This window comes from Acartia tonsa, chromosome 15 (genome assembly GCF_053477335.1).
Source record: "Acartia tonsa isolate MP-2025a chromosome 15, ASM5347733v1, whole genome shotgun sequence".
Lineage (NCBI taxonomy): Eukaryota > Metazoa > Arthropoda > Copepoda > Calanoida > Acartiidae > Acartia > Acartia tonsa.
This window is the reverse complement of record NC_137274.1, coordinates 6,223,684-6,247,275: the sequence shown is the minus strand read 5'-3', so window position 1 is coordinate 6,247,275 and position 23,592 is coordinate 6,223,684. Positions and strand designations below refer to the sequence as shown.

The 23,592-nt window shown below is 29.7% G+C and overlaps 1 protein-coding gene across 3 annotated transcripts; it reads left to right on the top strand.

Annotated features, from left to right (window-relative positions):
• Positions 1 to 434: 434 nt before the first annotated feature.
• Positions 435 to 14,028, top strand: LOC145307210 (astacin-like metalloprotease toxin 2). 3 transcript variants are annotated; one of them, XM_080149590.1, is made up of 18 exons: positions 435 to 494; positions 704 to 764; positions 1,210 to 1,281; positions 1,653 to 1,720; positions 2,595 to 2,681; positions 2,785 to 2,841; positions 3,960 to 4,011; positions 5,023 to 5,123; positions 5,502 to 5,632; positions 5,711 to 5,782; positions 6,109 to 6,163; positions 6,386 to 6,460; positions 7,115 to 7,156; positions 11,120 to 11,239; positions 11,972 to 12,064; positions 12,865 to 12,929; positions 13,433 to 13,497; positions 13,918 to 14,028. In XM_080149590.1, exons 1-17 carry the CDS (start codon positions 446 to 448, stop codon positions 13,451 to 13,453), a joined length of 1,221 nt encoding a protein of 406 aa, XP_080005716.1. In that variant the 5' UTR covers positions 435 to 445; the 3' UTR covers positions 13,454 to 13,497; positions 13,918 to 14,028. The 3 variants fall into 3 exon arrangements, with proteins under 3 accessions (XP_080005716.1, XP_080005714.1, XP_080005715.1); XM_080149588.1 differs by having other exon boundaries at positions 13,419 to 13,497; XM_080149589.1 differs by lacking the exon at positions 6,386 to 6,460 and having other exon boundaries at positions 13,419 to 13,497.
• The last annotated feature ends 9,564 nt before the right edge of the window (positions 14,029 to 23,592 follow it).

Genomic DNA, 23,592 nt, shown 5'->3' with positions numbered 1-23,592 from the left:
AGATTTTAGATATAAAATTTATGTAAAAACAACCTTTTTATGAAATAATTGTTCTTCTATCCAAACAAAAATAGGATAATTGCAGCCATATAAAATCTTAAGTAAAACATGACCTAAAAACAAAGGTTCTTAAATAAAAGGGTGAAAGAAGCAAAATATGACTATGACTGACTTTATCAAATAGGTGGCATGCACAAAAATATTTAACTTTCAAGTTCTAATAGAAAGTAAGATAATAAAGTGGGCATTCAATTCTTCCCCAACCCCCCTACCACACAACTGATTAATGTGCAGAAAAGTGTTCGACTTTTGATTAAAAATGAATACAAAATCTTAAAAGACAAAGTTGATTGAGGCCATCCTGGATATATACAATCATAAAATAAATAACATTGAAAACTTATTTATTGGTAATTAAACATAATAGTTTTTTATTACAGATAAAATGACCAAAGAAAAAATATTATTCCTACTATTCTTCATCAACTTAGCAGGTACTTTAGAAAAATAATTTTGTTAAGTTAGTAGCCAAGGCTTGAACAAGTACCAAGAAAATATTGAGTTTTATAAAACATATTTAAATTTTACATTTTACATTGAACATTATTATAATTTAATTAGTAATATTGCTCTACCCTCCTTCAAATACACAACACCTAGATGTTACTGGCATAGCTGCTAGTACTTCTACAATATTTTACAGGTGCAACAAATCTGGATTATGATGAAACAGATGAATATCTAACTGGTTTCAACTTTATCAGGTCAATTCTTTCATTTTCTTCCTTTTACAGTATGTCAAAATATAATTTCAATGAGCATTAAAGAAAAACTTTTTGTCCATAAAAGAAAACTTTGTTTTCTGGTTTTGGGAATCAACCAGATCATTTAAAAAAAACATTTTTAGATAATTATTTCTCCATGTTGTTTTCAAGTAAAAAAAAGGTTTTGATTTAACTTAAATTCTATATGAATGCATCACCTTACACAACTTTTTAATTCTTTAAGCTCTAAAATGTACTGCTGTTATAAGAGATATTGAAAGGCATCTGTGTATTTTTACAGAGAATATTGACATAAAATCATTTTTTTCCCATTCCTTCTATTTTTTTGTATTCTATTGCAATATAAAACTGATGTAAATAATGTAACTTCTTAAGAAGCACATCTAAATAGATTTTAGATTAACTCACTCAATAAAAAACTTAGAAAAAGTAACAAACTGTGGAAAGATGGCACCATACCTTACAAATTTCGTGATGACCGCTATAGTGGCAGAAGGTAAATCTTATTTTTCACCCCTGAAAGTATTTAGAGGGAAAAAATGTTTTTTTTTTACAAATGATTAAAAAAATTTTTGACTTTTATACCTTGATAATTCTTAGCATAACCTTTTGTAGCCATATTACTAATTTCTGGGAGTTGTTCTTAACTACTTTAAACATTTGGGAATAACATCATTTTATGTATTTTATTTTAATGATAATAATAATAGTGTTAAAGTTACTCTATAAGAACAAAATATTGCTGGAATGATTAAGCCAAACATTTTATGAAATTAGTATTTAGAAATTGTCAACTGCATCCACTTGCAGCCTCACTCCCTGTCACCCATAGCAGATAATTATTATAATTTAGCAATCATATTTTAGTTACAGTGAAGAAGAGAAAGCAATGGTTAGAAAACAAATGGGCGAAATGGAAACACAACTTGGACCAGGTGATAAATTGTTAAAAATTTATGTAATTATAGTAAGGATTTTCTCATACAATCTTAGCATTTTAACAACAGATCTAAGATGTAACTATTAAATGTAATATTTTTTTCAAAAATATGCATTTCTCTAAGCTGTTTTCATGGATAACTTGTGAAATTTTGTGTGAATAGTCATGTAATCTTATCACAAGCCCGCGACCGTGGCTCAACACGTAGCGCATCCGCTCGTCGTCAAGAAGGTGTTAGGTTCGAATCTCGGTCCGACACCGTGTCATAACTAAAGACGTTAAAAATGGTTCCCACTGCTACTATGTCAGATGCGCGACGTAAATAGTTAGAGTGGGGGGAATGCCTTGGCCCAAAACAGGCGCAACTTGTTACCATGCACAGTTGGGACTTCTCAGACAAAGGTCGTGCATCACAAAGAGTTGGTTGTCTGTAATGTACTGTACCACGGGTATGAGGTGAAGGACCAAGAGTCTGGCCTTGAGTTGACAAGTTGACTGTTCAGTCCAGGTGCAACTCACCCATACGACATTAGCATTATCACAAGCTACAAAGTCTTTATATGTCTGCTATACTGTGCTTTAGATAGTTATTATGTTACAGAAATATTATTTTTTATGGTTCTCAAAAATAGATGTAAAACGTTGGGTAAAGATTTTCATAAACACTTAGCATATATATATACGTAAACTACTTTAATGGGAATATGGTTGAATAGCAGCTGCAACAATCACATTTCCCCATAAATGTAGCTAACCAACAAAAGACAGATGAACATGAAAAAAATATACATATTTTTAGAATTATATTTAATCATCTTTACCAAAAAATAATATGATTAATGCCAGCTAATTTTTTAAAACATTATTAGGATGTATTAACTTTGTTGAGGATGAAAATTGCACCAATTGTCTTCATTTGGTCAAGAGGTTTATTGATAGATGTGAAGCTACAATAGGTATATTTAGACTATGATATTTATCACATTTAAAATAAATATTTCTACACTATTACTACTAAATATGGTTCTTAATTTAGTCATAATTGTTTTACATCTTTAGGGAACACAACAGAACCATATATGAATCTTGAAAGTCCAGAATGTTTTGAAAATAATGGTGAATACATATTTTTTACATTCAAAGCAAGTTCTAAAATGCTTATTCTCCTTCACTATGTCTTAACTAATTATGTAACTATGTATGACTGTCTAATATTTGTAATGCATGTTATGAGTTGTAAATATATTATTGTTTATGGAAAGAATAATAACCCTTGAAAGTCTGATCCATTTCCGCACTGTAATCAGTAATCTCAGCTCATATTAGAACTAGAGGACAAAAAAGTTTGTGTATTGAGGTCACAGGCGCCATTTGAAGATTTCTGAAGACCTCTAATTGTTTTATTTATCTTTCATAAGCAGAAAATAAGATAGAAAAACGGAATGGAAGTTGTTCCACGCCCGCCAAAAAAAAAGATCTGACCAAATTGTATTGTACTAGTAAAGTGATTTAGTAAAAAAAATTTAGTAAAAATTGGCGTAAAATCCCTTTTTTAAGGAAACAATAGCCTGTTTTGCCTTATCTTTGAGATCTTATAAATGAGATGATGTTAAGGTTTGACAATCAGAATTTTAAGTTTTTTTGCACAGGGTTTAAGAGATAGGCCAGATAACAAACAATTATTTTCTATTTTCTCCAATAAATTTATTCTTAATTTTTTTAATACTTTACATGTTCGCATTCCCCTCTACAATTTTTTTTGTGCCTTGCTACTTATGTTGTCATCCTTGTTTAAATTATAATCTACTCAAGAGCTCATTATGTTTGTCTTTCTGTCTGTTATGCTTTGTTTGAGATACATATTCTTTTGGTGAAATACAATTGTTTCAGTTCCTGCAAAAAAGAAATTTTTTAATAGTTATTTCTTTCATCGTATTATAAACCGCTTTCTGGAGATATAGAATGTACAATTATTAGATTAAAACCAGTTTTTTTAGACCTGAGGTGCCAAAGGCATAGGCTAAAAAAATGGTTTTAATCTTATGATTGTACATTTCTATATTCGTAGCATGCGATTTATAATACAATTCGAATGAATACAAGAAAATTCTTTACAGAGACTTCCATAAACTTATCATTTTTTTAAAAAGATTTCCTTTGAATGTTTTCTATAAAATCTAAGAAGCACATAATTCTGCAAAGATATATACTAATGGTTAGAACTCTTATTCTAGGCTTATTTCACGAGCTAGGACATGTTCTTGGTATGGCACATGAACATATAAGGTAACACCATTTGTAATAGGAAATAAACACTTTAGTAAGGTGGCTTTAAAAAGGTATTAGAAATCTTAACTGTGCAAATTAGTTAGAATTTAGTTAGAATTATAAAGAAAAACCTGGAAACAGTAAAACACTGCCTTTCTTTTATTGAAGCAGGAAAAATTTTGTCAAATATTTAGATAAAAACTGTAAAAAAATGTATTTTTTCAAAAATATTCACAAAAAGGCTTAATGAGTAAAGGAATTTTTCATTTACTTATCATATCAATTAAACTCTATTACACAGAATAAAGCATAAAAATAATCTACAGTTCTGATTTTAAAACATTTTGAAGGTATTTTTATACCTTTTCCTGATTTATTTTTCAAAACATCATGTTATGAAATGTTATTGATTTTTAAAGGTATGTATTTCAAGGTATTCAAATTCATTTAACATTTTGTTTTAAATGTAGAAAATCGGTATCTTTAAACATTCAAAAAATGATTTTATTAAATTTTCAACAATTAAATTACATGTTTGATAAAATTTTTATAATTTCTTATTTTGAATTGTCAAACAATATATGTCAAAAAAGGAAAAAATATTCTTCCCTCAAAAAAGACCAAAAACAAGAAAATCAACATATATAATAAGTAATTTTTCTTTTAGGCTAAATTTTAAGTAATTGTTGATTTTTTTGTAAGGTTGATTTTATAAAAAAAAAGTTTAAAACTCGATTTAAGTAGTGTTGCAAAAAAAGATTGCAAACATTTTCAATTTTCTAGCAAATTATTTTTTTTTGCATTTAAAAAATAGCAAAGGGTGTTATCATACGTCCTAACAGATACAAATGTCATTTGGCCTGACACTAAAAGATATTTTCTGTGGGGGGGTAGAGTGTCAAGTTTAGTAATCAAGATATTATAAATTGCCATACATAAGAAATGATTGATGTTTTAAAGGATTGAATATGAGTGATCAGTTTGTTCTTAAATCTGGAAATTGATTTTCTAGAAGCCTTGCTTTTATAGGGATGACAGAGACGAATATGTTGATTTAGATGAAGATTTGTTGGAACCTTATGCTAAAATAGCTTTCAGAAAAAAGCCTATGTTTGGACAGACATATCAGGAATGAAACTATATTTTTTCTATGTTTTCTATCAGCAACTACCACACCCCCCTGAAATATCAAGGTTCAGAATGAAGATAAGTGGCTAGAAGTTTTGTGTGATTCCTTTGTTTTATAAAGAATTTATAAAAAGTTTATGTATAAAGCTAAAATAGAAGTAATGTTGATTTTTAAGGCTAGCCTAACTTTTTTTTTTATAAATTTTTACTCTTTGGTAGGAGCTGCATCATACCAAAAACCTGAAATTGACTATGGCATCATATCATATATAAGGTTGTACTGTACATCACCCCCCCTTCACTCTTGTATATTTAGGATTAATATTTTTCCTCTCTCCCTGAATATAATTGTAAAATTTATATAGTCCAATAAATTAAGGCTCCTTATGACTTTAAAAGTATAATGCACTACCCTCTGAAAAAAGGTTGCGTTGGAAATTCAACATGTATGAAGATTAAAACTACATATAGCCTTGCACTGAATGAGTCAAATATCCTGAAAAAATATCCAGTAAGTTAAATTTTAAATGTTTCACATTTCTTATAAAATTAATGTCAGTAAAAGCTAATAAATGGTTTATTTATTTAGGTAAAACTGTCTCCCACTGATATTTACAAGATATCTGCGGCATACAATTGTAGTATTGATCATACAGTTGTGGTAAGTCATCTTTTGTGAAGAACATGGATTTTAATGTCAATCAGCAAAATTTTGGAAAATAGTAAAGTATTTAATTAAGTTTGTTAAACTGATTTTAAATACACTTCAATTACATCAATAGGAGGAATATTCTAACAAAAACCAAAACAAAAAAATAATTGTTAATATTATAACCCTACAGGGCAATCGTTAACATTTATCTAACCTAAAATAACATATCAAAAGCTACTATGAAAATACAACAAACCCTGCTGCTTTGTTTTCTTTCCAAAATCCAAAAATATTTTTCAAATCTTTATTTAATTCTAATTTGTTTAAATTTTCAGGCAGAGTATGTACAGTATGCTGTGAAAATAGCCGTTTCTAAAAATAATGTAAAAGGTGAATTTATAAAAAAAAGCCTGTAGAAAAGATATCACTCATAAATTTCCTTCTTAACCCTGTAACTAGAGGTCACTGTCTATCAAATAAATAAGCAGAAGGAGCGGCTTAAAGTAAACTTGGGTAAGAGCCAGCAGAATACAAGAAACATAATTTTAAAACTTTTTTTAAAATTCATTCACTGTTCATTTTGAAAATTTTATTTATTGCTTTTTTAATAAGATTGTACATCAACAAATACAATTGACACTTCAACAGCTGAATCTTCAACTACTGCCACAACAACTAATAAACCAAGTAATTATGTTTTTATTTTGGTGTGTTAATAAACATGAAGAAAGGCAAGTAGTCTATGATTCACTTCCTTTACTAAATATTATAGATAGATAGATTACTTGTAAGATCAGCCTCTCAGCCCTACATTAATATATTGAGGGGGAGGTTGGGCAAAAAAGCCTTTCCCTAATATCCCAATTTGACTCTATTATATACAGCTAAACCAGTTTCTTTCCTCAATTTAAAAATTTTTTGTATACTTTATTAGACGTGTTTAGTTTTAGGTAATTTTCAAACAATTTTTAGTAAATAAAGTATCCAAGCCAGCTGGAGCAGCTACCAGTGGTTGATATGAAAAAAAAAAAAAAAAAAATTAAGTCAATAATATTCTTGTATGAATTTCATAAAAAATATTGAAATTCTGAAAGAAAAACTTTAGCTCTAAAAATCGATGTTAATTGAAATGGATAAAGAACAAGAACATATGCATCCTTTTAAATTTCATCAAGAAATATATGTTGTAAGCTTTTTTGGGGTCAAGCTGTAGGTGTTTAAGTCAATTTTATTTTCCAGGTATGATCATGCAAGTCCCTCCAGCAATTGTGCAATTGTGAATGTTTATAAAATTTTTCTAGGGTTAAAAAGAATGATAATTATTCAAGTTATTTATTTCAGCTGTATGTGCTGCAAAAGGGTACACTATACATATAAATACAGGTAAATATATTCTTTATTTGTTGCAATTAGTCATCTTTGAGTAACTGTTTACTGTTTATCTGGATAGAACCACATATATATTCAGATCAAACAGAAATAGAATCAATAACAATTATAGATTAAATTTTAGCTTTTTAAAAGAAAACGAGGTTGACATTATCCATAAGTAGCGGAGCACAAAATCTATTATGAAATAGACAAACAAACAAAGTGAGTTATAGAGCAGATTATCTGTTATCATAACAAAGAAAAGAAAGAGAGATATGCAAATTAATATGTAAAATCTTAAAATCACAAAACCTTAAAAAATGAAGGTTTATGTCTGAAAGGTTTAAAAAGAAAAGCAGCTAAAAAGTTGCTTAGAAGCAGTCAGACTACCATAGATTTTTCACATCTAATTATGGAGCATAAAGAAGGGAATTGATGCTTTATACTTAATTAATTATGCTCCATATTTATTGGAATGTTGACAAGAAGTTTCAGCCTTGTATCATTCACAGGAACCAAGAAAATCAGTTTTTTAAAAAAAAAATCCCATATCCCCCATAGAGTTACTGAATGGACAGACAAAGTGAATCATAGGAGTAGCTTTGCGACTAAAAATGGAAAATATCAATATTTTTCTGTATCTGTATTTAACTTCTCATGTACAGTAGAAACTTACATATACATTTATATTATAAGAACAGGCAATTCAATAGGTTTAGATCAAATTCTATGTCATGATATTTAAAAATTTTGTAAGTATAGAAAATATAAAGTACAATAATTACAACATAAAATATTCAGATATATTAATTTTGAATGTAGGCACAGAGGTCCTATTGTTAAAAATCCTTGCATCGATCATGATATAACTTAAACTCATTCATAAAATTATTTTAATTATTATATCCAAGTTCCTGGTTTTTCTGTTCATAATTCATAGAGGTGTAAGTGTTAGGTGTTAGTAGTAGATGTAAAATGGTCCAAAGAATTTAGATATGCAATCGGTTTTTTGTAGACCACTTTTTTTAGAGGTGATTAAATTTTTTTTTAATTAAGTCGGTTTTAAAGTACTAAAACATAACAAAAAAAGAAGAAAATTGCCATTATGACTAAAAATAGTAAGATCTTTAATTTGACACCTTACTTTTTGGATTTTGTAGAGTAATTATTGAGAAAAAAATTTTTTAACCTCGGTGCATGAAGAACTTTGAACTTAAATAAATCCTAATACAGGCAAAAATATGTGTTAAATATACCTTTAGAATGAGAAAATTATTACAAATCCATTCTAAGCCAAATTTAACAAATATTTAAAATTTTTTTTTTTAAATGGCCAAAACTATTATTTTATACATGCAACACTTTAAAAGGATTTAAGATGGTAAAAGAGAATGGAAGAAGGGGGTAAGTGTTGCCTCTATAATATAAAATTTTATATAATTTCTTTTATCATAGTTTCTTTACTATTTTGTAAACTTTTTTTTTGTTGCATTTTAGTACTTTAAAACTGACCTAATTAAAAGAAACTTAGATTACTTCAAAAATAAGAGGTCTACAAAGAAATGATCCAATATTTAAATTCTATGGACCATTTTACATCTCCTACTTACTAACACCGACAAAGAAGATAAAGTATAGAATAGAATCCAGGTAGAAGATTCTGCCTGGCTAGAATGAATTAAAATTGGAACTTTTGAAGGGCCAAAACGTCTATATAGCTTTTAGTAAACCACATGAATTAAGTAATCATTCTTCCTTCTGCAATAATTTACTAAAAGCCACATAGACACATATCCAGCTTTCTTTACCTTATTCACAATGGATCAAAATTTAACTTTACGTGCAAAGCCTTAAAATTTAAGAAAATTACTTTTTTTAAATGTACCAAAAATATCAGACACAAAATTTTTCAGGGCTAAAACAACCTTCTGTTCACTGAGAGATTTACTGTAAAACCAAATATGATATTAGTTTTTGTACTGTTTAAATGTAAAGGCATGCAGTTAAAACATATTGTTACATACTCAATCCAGACAAGCCCAATTTTTCAATTATGACATAAAAATGTCTAGCTATAGAGTGCTGGCCAGGAATGGGATGAATGTTCAAGGAGGTGATTGTCAAGTTTTTATTAAAAAATCTCATAAAAGCGGTTAACAAACCTAATAAGATAATTTAGATCATTATAAAATAAGATATTAATTACTTATTCATACAAAAAAAATATTTGGTGTTATGACCAATTGGTCCTTGTTTAATTTTCAAAGAATTAAGTCAAATAAAAAAATCATCTAGGCTTTTTAACCCTTTACAGTCGGGCCCCTTGCCGCACCTTAATCAGTCGGGGGGGGGGGGCGTTCAACGCCCCCCCATGTTATCTCAGTTCCTATTAGAGCTAGAGGGCTAAAATGTTTTGTGTAAGTCCCCTGTGTTATGATATATTTCCGACCTTAAGTAAATCAAGGTCAATTTTCGCTTCCTTCACCCTTTTATTTAACAACCTTTGTTTTTAGGTCCTTTTTTACTTAAAAATTTCAAACGGCTGTAATTTTTTCATTTTTGAAGCTAGAATAAAAATTTTTTTGCAGAAAATGTTAATCTTTATGTAAATTTTATATTTCAAATATCAAAATATAAATTTCAGCTGCCGCAGCTGTATTTGGCAGCTGCCAGCCGCCGCAGTCGGCGGTCGGCGGGAAAACGGCGGCGAATCTTTATGAAATTTTAATACTTTATGTAGACATGTAAGAAAAGCTTAAGTTTAAAATTTGAAGTCTCTAAGTAAAAAATTGCGGCCACAGGAGCCATTTAAAGATTTCTGGAGACCTGCAGGATCAGGACCTGCAGGATCATACCTGGAACCTGAAATTGACTTGAACATCTGTATTTAATATGAGGATGTACTACTAGAGGATATTTTAGTATTTTGGTAAGATAAAATGCTTTTTTTAAGTCAAAAAAATATTTTTGCTCTTTACCTGGATGACCCTGCCAGGTTTGCTGGCATCCTGTGCCCGCCAGGATGGAGATATTCAAAAAATTCCAACTCTCGGTTATGTGTCATGCCCAAACTTAAAAAGTCACGCAGTTTGGGCTCTTCATCTTTAACACACAGAAAATGAGATAGAAAAAACCGGATGGGGGGGCGTTCAACGCCCCCCCCCCCCCCCCCGACCGTTAAGGGTTAAAGATAATATTTGCTCAATAAAGAAAAGTTATTTTTTTTGTTTTATCATTTTTTCAATAAAAAAACATTTGTTTACAGTAAAATATCTCTCTGTTTCACCACACAAAACACGCAATTTTTCTTACTTAGGGAGGATTAAAATAAATCACAAATTTACCTCTTAGACACATTCATTAAGCACCCAAACCACTACCAGATCTATGCTCCTAGAGACATCATGTTCCTCGAAAATAAAGAAAATAATCTGTTCTTTTCTCCAGAAAAATCAAACAATAACTGTCCAACATGGCATCGCCTCGTTGAGCGCAAGCCAGAGAACCAGTGCTACGCTTCATTTTACTCCCCCTTCCCATCACCTCTGGCCCCAGAAATGTCAGAGAAAGGGAAAATGTCGTCTTAACATCACAACAAACCTTATTCCAAAAGTACCATTAAAAAATCAGAAACAATTTTCATCTTTTCTAAAAACAAAAATCATTCCCAATACACATATATTTATCTATTTAGAAGTTGATCAAAAATAGATAATTCTAGTTTTGTCCAAATAGTCACTGTGATTTGTACTTTATTATAATTTTCTTTACTGCGCATGTCAGTATTCCTTTCAAATTTCCAAAAAAATATTTACAGTTTTCTATTCTATACTTTATCTTCTTTGAACACCGACTAGCTATTTTTATTAAAAATCAAAAATGTTAGGACACCTTCTTTGTTGTATTTAATTTTAGAATATTTCCCTTTCCAGTTTATTTAATTTTTATTATTAATAAATTCTATAATATTTTCAGGACATTGTTACAAAGTGTTAAAAACAAGGAGAACTTGGTATGAAGCAAAGTCTGAATGTGAGGCCCAGGGTGCAGAACTTGCTTCTATAAGGTCAAGTCAGGAGTGGCAATTTGTAAAAGGTTTGTTACAACTCTTTAGAATTTAAAGAAAAGACTATATGCCTGAAAGAATTATGGTTGGGGAAAGGTGAAATTTGTCATCTTTAATCATTTAATCTTAAGGTTGTTTTAGGCTATATTTCTACCTAAATTTTACCTCTTTGAACAGAGAGCCACTAGATACAATGGGCGGAGCCACTAGTATGAAATAATTGAATGACATGGTAACAATTAATGATAACATCCATAAAAGTGAAGCTAAAAATCATGGTAGGACAAACAAACATTAATTAAGTATTTTTCCAACTAATAAGGAAAGGTAACTTACAAATTATCTTATTATACAAAGTTACAAGATTTTAGGACACAGTTGCTATTATGAAACAATATAATGAAACTGTATCAAAAAAGATGATAATTCATAAGAATGAAGCTCTAATATCATGGTAGAACAACCATAAGCGCTTCTAGAGTGTCAGAACTTAAAAAGAATATATTTCTATATATTTAAACAAAACTGTATGAAAAGTTACAAAATTTCAAAAATTAGCAAAACTAGATAATTATTTTATTCAAAAAAGTTCTTAGACATACCTAACTCTTAAAGGAATAACCATGACAAGTTTGAAATTAATAGGAAAAATATATCTTTCCTAAATTAACAATACGATTATCCATAAATACCAACCAATAAAATTGAAACTGCAAATAGAACTAGTATCATGTTTATCTACATGTTATATTATTATTTAGATAATATACTAAGTGGAGTTAATTCTAATGTATGGCTTGGTGGTACAGATGCTGGACATGAGAACACTTGGTTGTGGACAGATGGATCTCCAGGTATTAACTGTTTGGTAGTTATTAGTAACAAATAGATAAACAGAAGTTAAAAAAGAGGGTTATTTTTTTGTAGTTCTGTAAAGTTGGATGCAAAATCTAGTCAAATGCACTCATTAGGTCAAACTGTTATTAATTTTGATCAAATGCATAGTATATAATAAAATGCAAACTTAAAAACAGTTAAAAAACCTAAAAAGTGGATTTGACTGAAAGCTTACAATTACACACCTCACCCGAAGGCGTGTTAGGTTAGAAAAAAAAAAACGTGGAAACGGTTTACACAGGATGTACTGGGACCTTATGGTAAGCTCAGAACATGCTTTCCCTAAATTGAGTTAGTACCTTCCCATAGTAGAAAATTTTAAAATTACTTTTGGTGATAAAATTTTACTTTTATTTTTTTTAGACTATTTTCACCTAACCTGCTTTATTGTCTTATTTTGTCTTTCATGTTTATCATGCAAATTCGCTAACATTACAGTTGAAATGACATATATTGGAGCTTTCTAAAATGGTCTCTAACATTTTTCTAGCTCTCATACTTTTTGAGATATCTTATTTCAAAGTATTGCTGTAAAATTATCTTTTACACAGCAAAAAGTTGAAATATAAAATTAGTTATTTTAGAGAAAATTACAAGTATCTTCATGTAAATCCCTGCAGGCCCCCATTTATGTTTAAATACATTTCAAGATAAAAATATCCACCAGGGTATATTGTGAAAACATTGTTGATGTTTTATGTTCATTTATTTCTTTTTATTTATATGTAATAGTTTAATATTTTACTTTATAATTTAGTTAGTTTTACTGATTGGTATACACGGAGACCAATGAACTCAAGAACTGATTTGAACTGTCTTATGGTAAATTGATTTTAATAATCTTAGTACCTGAAGAGTAGAATAAGAATAAAAATTCATTTAAAAATATTGATCCAATCAAAAGAACTTCTTACAGAAATGTAAAATTAAGGTCATTTCTGCAAAAACTTTTGGTTTTGATGGATATTTCAGGATTTCTCTGGCTAGGATCATTATTTTTAAAATTAATTTGCATCTTTGGTCAACTTTTCAAGACTAATTTGGTTAGAAGAGAGCATTGGTGAATTTTTTTTTTCATTTCAGTAGGTTTATGTACCATTTTCAAAACAAAACAATCATTGGCTTTAGTGATTTTCAAATTGATAGAATGACTTGGAAATCATCACAAAAACGCAATAAATTACAGAATAAAAATCATACTAGAATCATACAATTATATTGTAATGCATTTGTATATTACAGAATAATTTTTAACATTATCATTTCAAATACAATAAAAGCATGATTAAATGCTAGCTTTTTAAATTTTAGGCTCGTTCATTTAGTTATGGATGGAAATATTATGACCAAAACTGTAGAAGAGGTTACTATGCTTTGTGTAAGATACAAGGTAATTATACAGATATTTAAAATAACAATTTCCTGGGTAAAAAATAATTTACTAAATAAAAGGAAGCAAATAAATTATAGCAGGAACTTTTATATAAAAAAGAAAGCAAAATATCGGGTTAACCTTGTTATAGTCAGAACTTCTACGTGAACAAAAGAAACTCCACAAATTTTTTTGCCCTCTAGCTCAACTAAGAGATGCCTAAATATGAGACAGATAAGGTGTTTGTCCCCCCCCCCCCTTCGATTGATGAACAACTCGTATGTAAAGGGGCTGGTCCTTTAGATTTCTTCAAAATGATTTAAATCATTTAAGATATATTTGGAACATTAAGATAAATATTCATGATTTTAAAGCAACAGTAAATGTTCTTTAATAAAAAGATGTCGCACGTTACTAATTTCAATTTTTATTTTTTAGTTGGAGCAATTGAATTGTGATGACCTTGGTAATGATCAGTTGAGAAAATTTATTTTGTAATCTTTTTTTATTTTTCAAAATTTTCGACAAAATAAATAATTTTTGGCTTCATATTTTGACTTATTCTATTTATTTTAAGATCTTTTTGCCTGAAGCTTAATTTTTGTTTGATTACTGAAACAATTGGCTTCTCCTTTTTAGGAAAGCTAAATATTGATCTTGAGATGGTTTTAGGCTATTTTTTGTGACCTACTTACTACTTTGTATAAAGGGCGCATACATGCTAGGTGCGCGGCTGCTAGTATATAATAGAATGAAAAAAATAAGGTCTGATTATTATATTCATTTCATATAAAGAAAGAACTTGTAAATTAAAGTTGGATGCTTTTGGTTGATGAATACACTTTTCAACATACAAGGTTTTGTGATTATTTTTATAAAATATCAGCTAGTTGAGATTTTAATATTTATAAATGTCGATGTTTGGATAGGAGTCAGAGAGAGAAGGGTCAATGGGCTGTTAATAACACTAGTTCCTAAAGTTTTATAATAACGTTTTCTTATCTGTTGGCTTAACAACTTTGGGAACTTTCATAGAATTTTGAATGGTTGGTTCATAAAATTGATTGTCCAAACCTTTTAACCACTAATTTAAATCTACAGAAGGTGTAATTTTGTGTATTGTGATCACAATTGCATCATGTAAAGTCATTGCACAAGTTTATACTGTATTTAACAAATGACCACGAAACCTTATGATTATGTGTACTATAAACAACGTTTAGTAAATTATAGGCTTTAAGCTCCAGCTTGTACTCAACTTTATTCTAATCCACATCTTTCACAGTTCTCAAGTCACACCTAACATAAAGTTGTGTGGAAAACCCGCAAATTCAAAATTTTGCAAGATAAGTGAAATTTGGATTATTTCATAAAAAACCTCCTAAAATGCAATCTAAAATTATCTGATTTGAAACTAATGGCTAACAAACAAAAATTCTGATTATAAACATAGAATGAATAAATTTAAGATTAATATTAGTGTTGTTTATTTTGTAAAAGTAAAAAGTAAAACTATTCTAAAATAAAACCCTGTCAGTCCGCCGCTGTTTATACCACAGTATCATCAATGGAGACATCAATTTATTAACCATTGTTTTATACCTTTAAAACCCTGGCTATATCTATTGTACAGGATTTCTCCTTTCTGTGACAATCAAGAACAATCATTATTTGTTGGACAATAGATGTTATATTTATATGTATATTATGAAAGAGGAAAAATTGTCATCAAATTTAGGTTGCTCACATGGACATCATTTATAAGTCAGTTCGTGCATCTAGTAAAGTAGGAAAGGGATATTTTAGCCAGCTACAAGTTTCACTTTATTAGAGTATATGATAATCTGGTGTAAGATCCAACTAATATAAAAGATCTATTACCTCAATGGTAAAATTATTATAACAAGGATGACAACATCCATAAGAGCAAACCTTTCATCAAATTTTATATAAGTGAAGCATTTCTGTAATTAGGTTTGTCCGGCCGTCCATAACGGTTAGCTTTTGTTGTTAATTTAGACATGTAAGAATTGTCCTATCGATTTCAAACTTTGCATGATGATTCCTTTAACAGTTAGGTACAATTTAGGAAGCGTAGCAACTCTATAATCAAGTCCTATAAATTTGATTATAGCCCTAAGCAGTGTATCCTGTATTTAAGCAGTTACGAATTTGTTTAGACTTATTCAAGTCTGACACTATACAAGAGTTCATGTTCCTTTGTCCAACTATTTCAGATAATCGCTTTTATGAATGTTGTCATCCTTGTTCTGTAGCAAAGCTCCTCTATAATTAATGTTATCTTATGAAACATTATTCCGAAATCAGATAAATATAATATATCTTTTAAAAAGTTGTTGTCGAAAAAGTTTAACAAAAGACAGTGTGTTATAAATGGACTTATGGACTTTCTGGCAACTATAACGGATTTGCCACGTTTCTTAAATAGTACCTTACTTTTATAGGAATCATCAAGCAAAAGTTAAATAAATGATTCTTGCATGTCTGAATTAACGAAAAGAGCTATTTATTACAAGAAAAAAATTAGGCATTTTTTGTTTTCTATTTGTATTTGTTTATTTTGAATATTTTTGTCTGAAGCTCAAAATTTTGCTGAACCGATTCAGTTCTCCATTTTAGGTAGGCATCACATAGGTCCTCGGATGTTTTTTAGGCTTTTTAATTTTTCTATTGGAGGCTTTGGATGGTTTCAGGCTATTGTCTGTCATTCACTAAGCCTTCTAATACAGAGCCCATAGAAGCTTGGGGCGCATCCGCTGGTATAAACATATAGTATAACCTATCAGAGATCTAAAGGGATAACACAATTGCCGATAAATTGAGATGTACATTCCCAAGATGATACAAAAAATACCCCTTATGTAGATTAAAATTGTTGGTTGAAACGTTTGAACATCTAACTTAATAAATGAAATTTACTGAAGTCCCCAAAGTTGTTAAACTAACGAATAAAATTAAACGTAAATATAAAACTTTGGGTACTATTGAAATTAGTGTAGTAATGTTGTCCCTGTCCCTGCAGCAAGATTCCTGTTCCCACATTTTGTAACCAGCTTCAGTTATTGTTAGATCTTTGCTTCATACGGACCTGTCCTGCAAGATCTCTGCAGCCACGAATATTGTATGGTGGCTGCGTTTTAACTCCACATGCTTCGTTTTATCTATTTTCCTGCTATAGTAGCAGTCCATTTACCACTGTGCTTTGGTAGCACGTCCATCCCTTCCATCATTAATTAACCTAAATAATAATCTGTTTGCTATTTTTAAAAGCGAAGCTTTTCTATAATTAGGGTCGGTCCGTCCGTACGTCCGTCCGTCCGAGATAGATAGCTTTTATTCGTTAATGTAGGCATGTCAGAATTGTCCTATCGATTTCAAACTTTGCATGATGATTCCTGTAGTAGTAAGGTACGATTTAGAAAGCGTAGCAACTCTATAATCATTACCAGAATGTCCGTACGTCCATTTTAAACATGTTGATTTTTCTACTTTTTTAACATCAAATTTTTATGTGATCTAATTATCCGTTTGATCTGATTTTTTGTATTTTGATTCCTGGAACAACAAAGAACAATATTATAAGCTAAGCAACTCTATAATCAAGTCCTAAAAATGTAAGTATATCCATAAACATTATCCTGTATCAAGCAGTTTTTCAACAAATTTACTTATAATTTTCCTTCGACTCTTATACTTCTATATTCTGATTATTCAGTTCAGACACTATACAAGCGTTAATGTCCGTTTGTCCTACCGTTTCAGTGCTTCGCTTTTATGGATGTTGTCATCCTTGTTAAAGTATAAATATAATTCTTTTAAATGAACAAATTGCATTTAATTACTAATTTAAGAAGAAAGTCAGCTCTATGATTTAAGTCATTCCGTCAGACGTCGTCACAAGACATTAATATCTTTGACAGAATGAGTGGTTAAATCACCCATATGTTAAGTAACAACCAACCATTTGATTCCACGACCTTTCACTATAGGTCCTAACTTCCCCAATGATTTCCCTATTGTATTTAACCCAGAACAAATCAGCAATAGGTACTCTGACTCTAATACAGGCAAATAGAAAAGGGAGGGAGGGGACATTGGGCTGTTTATTGCATTAGTATCCAAACTTTTATCATATCGTTGGCTTAACTACTTTGGGGACTTTTATTTAATTTTGATTGAAAGGTTCAAGGGGTTAAGTGTCCAAACGTTTCATTTACTTATTGTAATCTATAAAAAGGGTAATTTTGTGTATTATCGTTGGGTATGTACAAAATTTATTGGTCATTGTCTTATCCCTTGAGATCCCTGCAGATGGACAAAGTAAAAATTAGAGGAGATGGTTATTAAGCAATAAAATCTAATATGTCGTATCCTTTTATATAAAGTAGTAAGCTTTTTTGTCTGTAGTGAAGGATCTCACATTAAGAGTCCCTTGACTCTTCTAGGGGGCGTAGCTGCTAATAACTTAAATAGCAGATGAGAAAATGACATTTCTGATAGATGTTTAAATTATTGAGTAGTTTGGATTGCTACAAACATTTTTATATAAAATTTATATTTTTGAGAAAAAAAATCTTCCAAACTTTTTAAAAAAAATCTTTGAAATATTTTTGGTATCTCAGAAAATTAAACATAGATGGTTGTTCTGTTATAAAATGGGTTGCTTCATAAAATACTTTCTTTTTGAATTTCTAAACTTTTTTGTACAGGTAAAATATAATAATTGGTGTATTTCCTCAAAGAGTTTATTCGAGCACTTAAACCCACAGTCAATTAGTAGTTTTACGGAGAGAGAGAGACCAATGAGCTGTTAATAACACTAGTTCCCAAAGTTTGTCATTACATTTTCTTATTCGTTGACTTAATAACTTTGGGGACTTGACTGAATTTTGATAGGTTGGTTTATTAAGTTGAGTGTTAAAATGTTTCAACGAATAATTGTAATCTACAGAGGGTGTAATTTTGTGTCTATTATAATTTGGGATGTACATCAATTTATCGGGCATTGCCTGATCCCTTTAGATACCTGGTAGTTTTTCATTTTATTATTATTAACTTTACAAAAAAAATAATTTTGAAAAATTCCGAATTATATTTATGATTACAAATGGCTCATGTTGGGGATAGTTTGTCATTTATTTCTGTAGGTCAAGTTAGTTTGAGTTATATTGTGTACTTGGTAGCCCTGTTGGGTATAGGTTTCGTGATTTTTTTTTACTTCATCACTTAGTTGATAAAATATAAGCTGATTCTCAACAGTCATTTTAAAAATGTATGATATAATTGTAAGTATAATACAGTTTATCAAACCTAATCGGTCAAGGGAGGAGGGCTTTTATTTAGAGTTACCCGGGTATTACAAAATATTTTATAAATCTTTGTACAGAAGAATACCTATTTAATGATATTATTTTTGTAGCCATAATATCTTCATGGGTTTGTCTGTCAGTCTGTTTTCTCAGTTGTTATTAGAGATATTACTTCTTAATTCTTTCACTTGCAAATGTCTGTCTTTCTTCTTATCTATCTGTCTGTGTGCCCGTATGTCTGTCTGTCTGTCTGTGTGCCTGTATGTCTGTCTGTCTGTCTGTCTATCGTCTGTGTGCCCGTATGTCTGTCTGTCTGTCTGTCTGTCTATCTGTCTGTGTGCCCGTATGTCTGTCTCTCTGTCTGTCTGTCTGTCTATCTGTCTGTGTGCCCGTATGTCTGTCTGTCTGTGTGCCCGTATGTCTGTCTGTCTGTCTGTCTGTGTGCCTGTATGTCTGTGTGTCTGTCTGTCTATCGTCTGTGTGCCCGTATGTCTGTCTGTCTGTGTGCCCGTATGTCTGTCTGTCTGTCTGTCTATCTGTCTGTGTGCCCGTATGTCTGTCTGTCTGTCTGTGTGCCTGTATGTCTGCATAATAAATCTATTGTCTGCATATCTAGAAACCACACACAAATTTTTATAATTCTATCTATATCATTATAACTAACCGTGCATGTTATAGTCATAACTTCTCTATAACATAACCAGCAGCTTCGCCATAGTCTCTAAGGGCTTTTTCCCTAAGAGGTAATTAACTGGGTTTGATCTGTTTCTTTGAAGCACATGAAAATGCATTTTTTAAAAAAATTTTGAGGGGTGGGGGGATTTGGATTTCTCACCCTCCAAGAAAATAGTATATAACCAGCAAGATCTTAAGTTTCAGACAGACATACAGACGGACAGACATCAAGCTACTTTGTATTAAAGATATGCCTTAAAAACCAGTTTTTATAAAGTAATTGAAAAAGTAAAAATTTCAATGTTATTGTTTGATTACTTTTAGAGCTGCTATGCTCTTTGAATCATACCTAACTGTTACAGAAATCATCATGTCTAGTTTGAAATTTATAGGACAATATTAACATGCTTTAATGAGCGATAATTAAAATAAAAAAAATATTTTTTTGGAAAAAAAATATCCTAAAATTTTTGTGAAAAATCAATTAATTAAGTTATAATAAATAATTTTAAATAAAATATAATTCTAGTTTAAAATATTTAGATTCATAGAATATTTTGTTATATCTTTCTTTTTAAAATCTTACTGTTACAGAAATCAACATTTCAAGTTTGAAATTGATGTGACAATTCAAACATGCATATATTAATGATAATAGACGAACTTAACCTAATTATAGAAAGCTTCTCTTTAAAAAAATCAAATATTGTTTTTAAAAAATCTTCTAAAACTTTTTAAAAAAATCTATGAATAAATTTCGGTATCTTTCAAAAGTTTGAAATGAATAAATAAATAAAATAATATTACTATAAAATGTTTTATTCATAGAATACTTTGTTTGATCTTTCTAGGGTAGCTTGGATACTAGTGGATGTCTGGATACTATTTATGTTTGTATACTATTGGATGTCTAGATACTATTGGATACTATCTACCTATGTATGTTTTCTTGGAATGGTATATCTATCTCTTCATTAAGGTAAATTAATTCTTATAAAGAACAAGGTTGACAACATCCATAAAGGCGTAGGATAAACGATAGGACAAATGAATTGAGAGTGTCATAATTGAATTAGATTAATATAAATGAATAAGTTGAAATAAAATTCAAAGCAAATTTGTTGCAAAACTGAATAAAAACAAGATACATTTAAGGACATACTTACATTTTAGGATTTGATAATAGAGATGTTTAACTTATATCATCGCACCTTATCCAGTGCTTTTATAAAGATTTTATTTTGATGAAGGTTGCATTATTTTTTTATTAAAAAATATATCAAATAAAATATTAGGGATCTTAAGGGATAAAACAATTTACGATAACTTGATGTATATCAGCTGCAATGATTATAAACAATATTACCCCTTTTTATATCTAAATTAACTGGTGGAAAGTTCTTAATCCAGCAAATAAGAGATTTGTTTATAACATTTGATTTTAAGTCCAGTGTTCCCTCCCTCCCTGTCATAGGAGATAGCAAGACAAACATAAATTCAAATTTTACAGTAACTCTAATCTTGGGGGGTTAAAAAATAATCACTATTTGTATCTCGGAAACTATAAGATATATCAAGAAACATTTAAAAGCAAAGTTGTTCATAATTAAAACTCTGGAAGACGTCAATTTTACCACTGTTAAAATAAGCTCTATAAAGAAGCTTTATAACTCAACACCTTTTTTTATCCTTCATCATAATTTTATGTTTTGTTCTAAAATTTAGAACTACAATACAAGCTAACCATAAACTTTTGCTTACATTTATGGAATGGACAAAGTTAGTTATAGAAAAGTTGTTGAATTGTATTTAATAAAAAGAAAAATAAAGATATTTAACATCTAAAAATTAAAGAAAATACAAAACCTTTAAAAAGTAAGATTTATTGAAGCATTACCATTAGACAGACGGAATGCAGGTACATGGATCTATAGGCCGGGATTTTAATAGCACTTGTTAATATAAAAACTAATCTTTCTGTCGGATTTTTATGTTTCTTGAATGTTTAGTAGCATTCCTGACAGATCGCCGACAAAGTAGATAAAGTACTGGATGTTAATTAGGGAATCTTCACACACAAAATTGCTGTATACCTTAAATAGCAATTGAAAAATCTCATTTACCCCATAGCGTTAAAGATATACTGACAAACGGACAGACAAAGTGAATTATAGAGTAGCTTTTCCGCCAAAAAAAAACGAAACTTTTGCTTTCAACAATTTTATGGGTTTTTGATTAAAAGTCCTAAAACTTCTACAATTGATTTCAAATGATTGTGACAAAACTTACTCTGTCTGTCAGTCAGTCCGCAGTACTGTGTGGGACATGTGATTTTCTTGGTGGCTATTGAAGATAGACAGATGAAATTTGCATAATAGATTCCTAAGATATATGCAAATTTTTACTTTTGATTTTGTATATTGGTCATGCTTGAAAAGACATTAACTTCATTTTTTAAAGATTTTGTGATTTACTTTGAGCATATTATCTTTTTCTTATCTTAAAGTTTAAAAAAAGTTTAAATTACAAAAGGGAGGAAATGGAGGAGACATTTGTGTAATATAATTTGTGATGTATATGATTTTACCATCAATTGTTCTATCCCTTAATATCCATGAAAATAGCTAATAACAAAATTTTGTTTCAAAGGATGGCTCTTAAAAAACGGATAATTGTCACCACCAGAAAGTCTGTTCGTCAATTTAAAGCATGATATTAAAATTATTGATAACAGCTATCCATAATAGCCGGACATATAACCAATTATAGAAAAGCTTCTTTTTTAAAAAATTAAATAATTTTCCAAAGAAAATCCTCCAAAATTTTTGTGAAAAATCTATGATTTAATTTTGGTATATTTTAAAAGTTCAAAATGAATAAGTAAATAGAATAATGTTACTTTTACTACAAAATGTTTTCTTCATAGAGTTCATTGTTATTTCTTTCTTGTGTATACTATTGTATATTATCTATGTTTATCTTGGAACAGTACATCTATCTCTTCACTAAGGTAAATTAACTCTTAATATTTTTTTTTTCTTTATTGAAGCTACTTATTCAAAAAAGGGGGAGGTAGGTTGTGCTAAAATTCAATATGTTTTAAGGCTTAAAAACAGTAGTAGATCGATAATATTAACTAAATATGCTTCACTAATATTTTTGTGCATAGATTTTTCCATACGGAATACACATATTTATGGAATATTATTGTTCTACTACTATTTTTAAGCCTTAACACTCACACCTTTAGAACAACTCCCTCACCATTTGTAAAAAATATATTTGATATAATTTATAATAAAAAGTCACGCAACCTTTATCAAAATAAAATAAAAGTATTATTGGATGTTTGTCTGTCTTTTATATGGCCTTCTTTTGAATGAAGGGAGTTTGATGCTCCCCCCCCCCCTTCCCTCATCCCTTTTATCTTTATATTTTTAATGATTTTAAGTGATAAGACAATGGACAATAATAGTAATGATAACAAAATACCTCTTTTGTTATTAGTGGAATTATTTGGTGTTAAAAGTTTGGAAACTGCTAGTTAATAGAAAAACCAATCTAGATTTAATTAAAGAACCCAGAGTTCCAACAGACAGACACATGCATAGACTCAGAGACATCCTGTTACTTTTATATAATGTTGCTTCACTCCTAGTCCTCAGGGGAGGGTGAGTGAGGTCAGAAAAATATTTTAAACCAACCACAAGACATTCATAAAGCTTTCCTGAAAAGTACAACTAATTTGGACATGCAGTTTTAGATCTAAAAATTTAGCTTAAGATCTTAAGCTTCAAACAAATAGTGGCAACGCCCCTAGAGGCATATAGACTATAGAGACACTTAAGGGAGAGTGGGATAATGCAAACCATGCACATTTTCATTTTTTGAATTAAAAAGAAAAAGAAGAAAAGAATTCTTGGGGTAATTTATTTTGGGGGGATGGTTGTACCCTCCCTGAAAAAAGTTATTAACCTCCCCTGGACCATAATGGTTCAGTAGTTAGCAAGCTCTTTTTGAACACAGAGACAGACAGACACACATATACAAAGACTCAGAGACATCCTGTTACTTTTATATGAGTATCTTTTGTGAATATATTTTTAAA